The following is an 8,103-nucleotide window of genomic DNA, read 5'->3' as shown; positions in this document are numbered from 1 at the left end:
AAAAGTATGTATGAAACTATTAAATAAAGTATTGAGAAGAGATATAGAAAAAGATAGAATGAATAATCTGACATTTTCCATTTTTCTAAATTAACTTTAAGACCTTGAACTAAATTGACTATGGTGGGAAATATACCTGAAAATTTTAAGAATGTATTTTAATTAGTGTTAAACAAATTCTCAGGCAATGAAATCATATGCATCAATCAATATACTGTACAGAAAAATAGATTCTTGTTTTTTCATTATTCCCCTCATGAATACAGTGTTTACAATATTATACTTGTTCAGCAAAATGTAGCAAGTTAATTCTATTCTCATAAGAATAATTTCAAACCCAAGAGCCTCCTTTATAAAATGCTGGGCACACATTAGCTACATTTTATTGATTTAGACAATATATGAGTTGTCAGAAAAATCACATTTTTTAGAGCTATAACAAGATGTTCTTAACTGTAGATGTTTTAAAAACAATTATTAGTTACTTTTTGGTGAGCCAACATAAATTTAGTTTATGTTGAAAATCTATAATCTTAATCACTGTGTCTTTTCTGATTTTTCTAACTATGCACCTTAATGGTTGATTGCTCTATAAGAGATTAGATGTCCTGCTACAATTTTACTTGTTAATTTAAAGAAAATGGGGGGAAAATACTTATTAATTCAAGCTACCTTTCCCAAACTGACTTTTTTTCTAATTTCATCAGTAAAAGAAGTAACTATTTGAAGCTGCTGCAATCCATGATATAAATGATTGTTTATTTTATAGACCAAATGTGCCTTCTTTCTGCAAAGCAAATCTAACCAATAATGTGATTGAGCCCTAATTTGTACTGCATCACACAAGAATCTATAACCATAATCTATGGCAAGATAAATCTTGACTTTCAAATGTTGATGCTAGAAAATTCTCCTTTCTTTACTTTGCACTGGGATCCCAGAGCTCTAACGGACTTGTAAACAATCAGAAAATGTTGGGGAGAGAAAGGAATGGGTGAGAAGCAAGGTGACACCTGGATAGCAAATTACTTGTTTATTCTTCATACTTAACAGAAGAAAATTACATTACTACATCAGCAAATCTGAATTACAGAAGAAAACTCAGTCATTTTGTTTGCTTTAACTGGAGTTTAAACAATGGAAATATTATGAATACTTGGAAAATTCTAAAATGTGCAACTTCACAACTACAATAGAAATGCAAATCAAAACAACACTAAGATGACACCTTACATCTGCTAGAATGGCTATTATCAATAAAACAAGAAATTATAAGTGTTGCAGAGGTTGTGGAGAAAAAGGAACCCTCATTCACTGCTGGTGGGAATGTAAACTGGTGCAGGCACTATGGAAAATAGTATAGAGTATCCTCAAAAAATTAAAAATAGAGTTACCATATGATCCAGCAATTCCTATTCTGGGTATCTATGCAAAAAAACTTGAAAATATTGATTTGCAAAGAGATATGTACCTCCATATTTATTACATCATTATTTACAGTGTCCAAGACATGGAAACAACTGACATGTATATATATTACTCAAACCTAAGAAACCAAACAAAAACTCAGAGACAGGCAACAGTATGGTGTTTACTAGTGATAGAGCCAAATTACCATGCTGCCCCTCCCTGTAGACTGCAAGAATGTAACAGTTGCATGTACCTGTCAATAGGAATGTAGAGAGATGGACTCAGTCCACTTTAGGCAAGCTGCCCAGTGTGCCCCTGTGTAACTGGACCCCTCACCCTACCCCTGACCAATCATGGGGGTCATAAACACTCTCCCTGACCACTACTTGAGACCCCTTTTAAAGCCTTTGTGTAACTGGACCCCTCACCCTACCCCTGACCAATCATGGGGGTCATAAACACTCTCCCTGCCCACTGCTTGAGACCCCCTTTAAAGCCTTTGTTGTGGCGAGAGAGAGTCTCTTTGTCCCCGGTGAGCGCTGGAGATGAGAGCTCGTGCTAGCACGAATAAAGGTTCTCTTGCAGTTACAGCGGGTCTTGGCTCCTTCCTGGGGGGTTTTTGGGGATTCTGAACACTGGGCATTACATTTGGGGGTGCGTCCGGGATCCCCAAGCCCCCCGAGGGACCCCCAAACCCGGAGAACCTGACTGGCCATGGTAGGTGTCTGTTTTGTCTTTTGTCTCTTGTGTGAGCTCAAATCTGAATTTCTGGCAGTGCCCGAAGCGGTCTAGGCAGACGTGCTGGAGGACCACGGGCTAGAGGCATCGGGAGACGTCTCGATCCTCTTTCAGGAGGGGAGGGATGTGTATGCCCCTCAGTTTCTGGGACGAGGTGGGTCGCTCCCACCGGTCGGCGTGAGGCCGTCGTCCACGCTTCTGGTTCTGCTCCAACGGACTCGCGTTGGAGAGCTGTTCTTAAGGATCCTCTGTTTGTGTGTGTTGATTTGTTTTTGTTTTGTTTTGTGGACTCTCTTGACGGACGCTATGGGACAGACTCAAACCACTCCTTTAAGCATTATGATTGATCATTTCAAGGAGGTTAAGGGAAGAGCTAGCAACCTCAGTGTGGAGGTCCGGAAGGACCGGTGGCAAACTTTTTGTTCTAGGGAGTGGCCGACTTTTAGTGTTGGATGGCCGCCAGAGGGGACCTTCGACCTCCCCACCATCCACCGGGTGAGGGACATTGTTTCTCAGCCCAAGAAGGGACATCCTAATCAACTTCCTTATATTATTACTTGGCAGGACCTCGTGGAAGATCCGCCCTCCTGGCTTAAGCCCTTTCTGCCCCCACGCCCCCCAGAGCCAAAACCCATACTTGCCTTACAGGAAACGGAGAAGGTAAAGGAGAAGAAGGACCTCACCCTGCCTTCAGCACCCCTCTACCCTGTCTTGCAGGGGGGAACTGAAGAGGAATTAATCTTTCCTCCACCGTACCAGCCCCCTAGGAACTCACAAAGGGGCAGTCCTCCACCGCCGCGAGAGGCAGAAGCGGCTCCGGCAGCAGAGAGGGGAGGAGGGGCTCCGGCAGCAGAGAGGGGAGGAGTTCCGGCAGCAGAGAGGGGAGGAGCTCCGGCAGCAGAGAGGGGAGGAGTTCCGGCAGCAGAGAGGGGAGGAGCTCCGGCAGCAGAGAGGGGAGGAGTTCCGGCAGCAGAGAGGGGAGGAGTTCCGGTTCCTGCGGGGAGCCCGCCCCTCACTAGACAAAGGGCTCAGAGGGAATTGCTTATCCCGGCCGCTGACTCCACAGTGAAGACTCTGCCTTTACGAGCGGCAGGGCCCCCAGATGCGGAGGGAAATCAGCCCTTTTACTATTGGCCCTTCGCCACTAGTGACCTGTACAACTGGAAGGCTCAGAATCCTAAGTTCTCTGAGAAGCCGGCAGGACTTACTGACTTGTTAGACTCTGTCCTTTTCACCCATCAGCCGACATGGGACGACTGTCAACAGCTTTTGCAGGTCTTGTTCACCACAGAAGAGAGGGAAAGGATCCTCAACGAAGCCCGGAAATTAGTTCCGGGCGTGGATGGAAATCCCACCACCAACGCAGCCCTAATAGATGCTTCCTTTCCCCTGACTAGGCCTGAATGGGATTTCAACACGGCAGAAGGTAAGGAGAGGCTCCGGGTCTACCGCCAGACTCTAATGGGGGGTCTCCGCATGGCTGCTAGGAAGCCGACTAATCTGGCCAAGGTAGGGAATGTTCAACAGGAAAGGGATGAGTCCCCGGCTGCCTTTCTGGAGCGGATCATGGAGGCATTCCGTACCTACACCCCAATGGATCCAGAAGCTCCCAATAACAGGGCGGCTGTGGTCATGGCCTTTGTAAACCAATCAGCCACAGATATTAGAAGGAAACTGCAGAAGGTAGATAGGTTAGGGGAGAAGAGTTTAAAGGACCTGCTGGAGGTAGCTGAGAAGGTGTACAATAACAGAGAGCCCCCGGAAGAAAGGCAGGCTCGTGCTGCGGCGGCTGCTAGCAGCAAACAAACCCGAGACCTAGCTAAGATCCTGCTCGCCACCACCGCGGACTCTCCCGAGGAACGGAACCGCCGTCTCCGCCGACTCGCCGGCAGCCAGGAAGACGGTAAGGGGACCACCCGGGGCGGGAGGCGGAAGCTGCAGAAAGATCAGTGTGCTTACTGTAGGTAAATAGGGCACTGGAAACAAGAGTGCCCAAAGAAGACCAGCAAAAAGGGTGGTGGAGCGGATCGAGTAAAGGTTCTGGAGCTGGATGAACTGAGTGATTAGGGGAGTTGGGGTTCGGACCCCCTCCCCGAACCCAGGGTAACCCTTAGAGTGGAGGGGACCCCCATTGACTTCCTTGTCGACACCGGAGCACAACACTCAGTCCTCCGTACGCCTCAAGGAAAATTAGCAAATAAGAAGTCTTGGGTGCAAGGGGCAACTGGTATGAGCCAGTATTCATGGACTACCCGAAGAACGGTGGATTTAGGGACGGGACGGGTATCCCACTCTTTTATGGTAATTCCGGAATGCCCCTACCCCCTGTTAGGACGAGACCTACTCACTAAGATCGGAGCCCAGATAACTTTCAGACAAGGGGGGCCTCAGGTTACTGATGGCGAGGGCCACCCTATTCAGGTCCTGACCATGAGGCTGGAGGATGAGTACCGGCTTCACCAAAAAGCCTCTCCAGTAGAGGACAGCATGGACGAATGGCTGCAGGAGTTCCCCATGACTTGGGCGGAGACAGGGGGAGTGGGGCTTGCCACCCACAGGGCCCCAGTCCTGGTAGAATTAAAACCAGGGCAAGGCCCGGTAAGAATCAAACAGTACCCCATGCCCCAGGAGGCCCGGAAGGGAATTCAGCCACACGTTCGGAGACTGAGGGGCCTAGGGGTGCTGGTCCCCTGCCAGTCTGCCTGGAACACCCCCCTCCTGCCAGTCAAGAAGCCTCACACGAATGACTACCGGCCAGTACAGGACCTCCGGGAAGTAAATAAAAGAGTTATGGACATACACCCAACAGTCCCCAACCCATACACTCTCTTAAGCTCTCTGGCGCCCTCCCGTGTCTGGTATACTGTGTTAGATTTGAAGGATGCCTTTTTCAGTTTGCAGCTGGCACCCCGCAGTCAACCCCTGTTTGCCTTTGAGTGGCATGACCCGGAAGAGGGCTACAGTGGGCAACTGACGTGGACCCGGTTGCCTCAGGGATTCAAGAACTCGCCCACTATCTTCGACGAGGCTCTAAACGAGGACCTGGGTGAGTACCGGAGAACACACCCCTTCCTCACTCTCCTTCAGTATGTGGATGATATCCTGATTGCAGCAGACACGGCTGAAGACTGCAAGCAGGGGACAAGGGACCTGCTGGCCTCCTTGGGGCCCTTGGGTACCGGGCTTCTGCGAAGAAGGCCCAGATATGTAAAGAAAGGATGAGTTACCTGGGATACATCCTGGAGGGTGGACAGCGGCGGCTGTCAGATGCCAGAAAAGAAACTGTTTTGAAAATCCCAACCCCCACCTCCTGAAGGGAAGTGAGGGAATTCCTAGGGTCGGCTGGCTACTGCCGCCTCTGGATACTGGGTTTCGCGGAGATAGCCAGGCCCCTATATGAGGCAACCAAGGAGGGAAAGGCATTTGAATGGACTGAGAGAGAAAAGACAGCCTTTGAGCAGTTAAAGAAAGCCCTCCTAAGTGCCCCGGCCCTGGGCCTGCCAGATATCACGAAGCCATTCCACCTCTTCGTAGATGAACACAAAGGAATAGCGAAAGGGGTCCTGACTCAAACCCTAGGCCCCTGGAGCCGCCCAGTGGCTTATTTATCCAAAAAGTTAGACCCTGTAGCTGCCGGATGGCCACCGTGCCTACGGATTATTGCGGCAACGGCGCTTTTAGTCAAAGATGCTGACAAGCTGACTCTGGGGCAGGAAGTCTGGATCACCACCCCACATGCCATTGAGGGAGTCCTGAGGCAGCCTCCTGACAGATGGATAAGCAACGCACGTATAACACACTACCAGAGTCTCCTTCTCAACCCTCCCAGAGTACGGTTTCTTCCCAGTGCGGCTCTCAATCCTGCCACCTTGCTGCCCGACCCCGACCTAGATGCTCCCCTACATGACTGTGCAGGAATCCTGGAACAAGTGCATGGGATCCGGAAGGACCTGACCGACCAGCCCCTTCCAGATGCAGACGTCACCTGGTTCACGGACGGAAGCAGTTTCGTACGGGATGGAAGCAGGTATGCGGGTGCAGCTGTAGTCACTGAAACGGAGACTGTATGGGCAGAGGCCCTGCCCTCCGGGACGTCAGCCCAAAGAGCAGAGCTTGTGGCCCTCACCAAGGCCCTGACACTGGGAGTTGGCAGGCGGCTCAACATCTACACAGACAGCCGTTATGCGTTCGCCACCGCTCATGTTCATGGGGCAATCTACCAAGAGAGAGGGTTACTGACAGCAGAGGGGCGGACTATAAAAAATAAACAGGAGATACTTGACTTGCTCTCGGCCTTATGGCTCCCTGCCAAGTTGGCCATCATACACTGTCAAGGGCACCAGAAGGCTGACGACCCAGTGGCAAGAGGAAACCGCAGGGCTGACCAGGCGGCCAAGGCAGTAGCCTTTTCTCTGATCCCCACCATGGCCCTACAGCTCCCAGACCCAGGGGACCCAGTCTTGCCAGTTCAGCCAGGATATTCCCTGGAAGAGTTACAGCGCATTAGGAAGCTTCCCCAAGCAAAAGAGGAGAAGGGGTGGTGGTATACACCGCAAGGGGAGCTCATACTGCCGGACCAGCTTGGAGTGTCCATGATAAAGCACATGCACCGGTCCACTCACCTGGGGGCACGCAAATTAAAGGACTTAATCCGACACGCCAGAATTAAGGTCCACCAACAAGACATCAAAATAGAACAGGTCATATCTGCCTGCAAGACCTGTCAACTCACAAACGCAAGAACCGGGCCGAGTGGAAAAGGAGCCCGGCTCAGAGGAACCAAGCCCGGAGCACAATGGGAGGTCGACTTCACTGAGGTTAAACCAGGAAAGTATGGCTATAAATATTTATTAGTATTTGTAGATACCTTCTCCGGATGGGTAGAAGCATACCCAACCAAGCATGAAACAGCTCAGACGGTGGCCAAGAAGCTGCTGGAAGACATCTTGCCCAGGTACGGTTTTCCCACTGAGATAGGGTCGGACAATGGACCAGCCTTTATCTCGCAGGTAACGCAGGCAGTGGCCAAGGCCATTGGGGCAAATTGGAAATTGCATTGTGCTTATAGGCCCCAAAGCTCAGGGCAGGTAGAGAGGATGAATAGAACTCTAAAAGAGACCCTTACCAAACTGACCATAGAGACTGGCGGGGACTGGGTGGCTCTCCTTCCATATGCCCTTTACCAGGTTAGGAACTCCCCCTACACCCTGGGTTTTACCCCTTATGAGATCATGTTCGGCCGGCCACCCCCTATTATCCCCAACCTTAAAGCTGACTCTCTTGCAGAATTTGAAAGTCAAGAACTGTTTCTTTCCTTGAGAGGGCTCCAGAAGGCGCACGAGGACATCTGGCCGCGCCTCCGCGCTATCTATGAGACTGGCCCAACCCCGACTCCTCACCAGCATAAGCCGGGGGTCTGGGTATACGTCAAGAGACACCGCCGGGAGACCCTTGAGCCACGTTGGAAGGGTCCTTACGTCGTGGTGCTGACGACCCCCACCGCTCTCAAAGTGGACGGCGTCGCCACCTGGGTCCATCACACCCACGTTCGGCCAGCAGACCCCTCGGCGATCCGTGAAGACTTCATCGCCCAGTGGAGCGTTAGTCGAGACCAATGCAACCCGCTCAAGCTCAAGCTGAGGCGTTCTCAACCTGTCTGATGTTGGTAACCCTGCTCGCGGCCACTCCCACCACCGGGAGTCCCCACACCCCCTTCAACATCACCTGGCAGATCATAGACACCAGCTCGGGGACAGTAGTTAACCAGACTTCTCAAATCCACCCCAGAGACACTTGGTTCCCGGACCTCTATATAGACCTTCTTATCTTCTTTCCTGACATAACAACTGGAAAGCTTATTGGGAACCTCAGAACATTCTATTTCTATGTTTTCCCCGGGCACTCACGAGGACACACCCAGAGCTCATGCGGGGGAATGGGGAGCTACTTTTGTGC

At 50.5% G+C, this 8,103-nt stretch overlaps 1 protein-coding gene across 1 annotated transcript; it reads left to right on the top strand.

Moving 5' to 3' along the window:
• The first annotated feature begins 2,454 nt into the window (after positions 1–2,454).
• On the top strand, positions 2,455–7,808 carry LOC129149635 (uncharacterized). The gene is given in 3 exon segments (XM_054718416.1): positions 2,455–3,060; positions 3,181–5,314; positions 5,317–7,808. Coding segments are annotated over 3 exon segments (5,232 nt in total).
• The last annotated feature ends 295 nt before the right edge of the window (positions 7,809–8,103 follow it).

Source organism: Eptesicus fuscus, chromosome 7 (genome assembly GCF_027574615.1).
Source record: "Eptesicus fuscus isolate TK198812 chromosome 7, DD_ASM_mEF_20220401, whole genome shotgun sequence".
Lineage (NCBI taxonomy): Eukaryota > Metazoa > Chordata > Mammalia > Chiroptera > Vespertilionidae > Eptesicus > Eptesicus fuscus.
The sequence above is the reverse complement of the archived record's forward strand: the minus strand, read 5'-3'. Positions and strand labels throughout refer to the sequence as shown.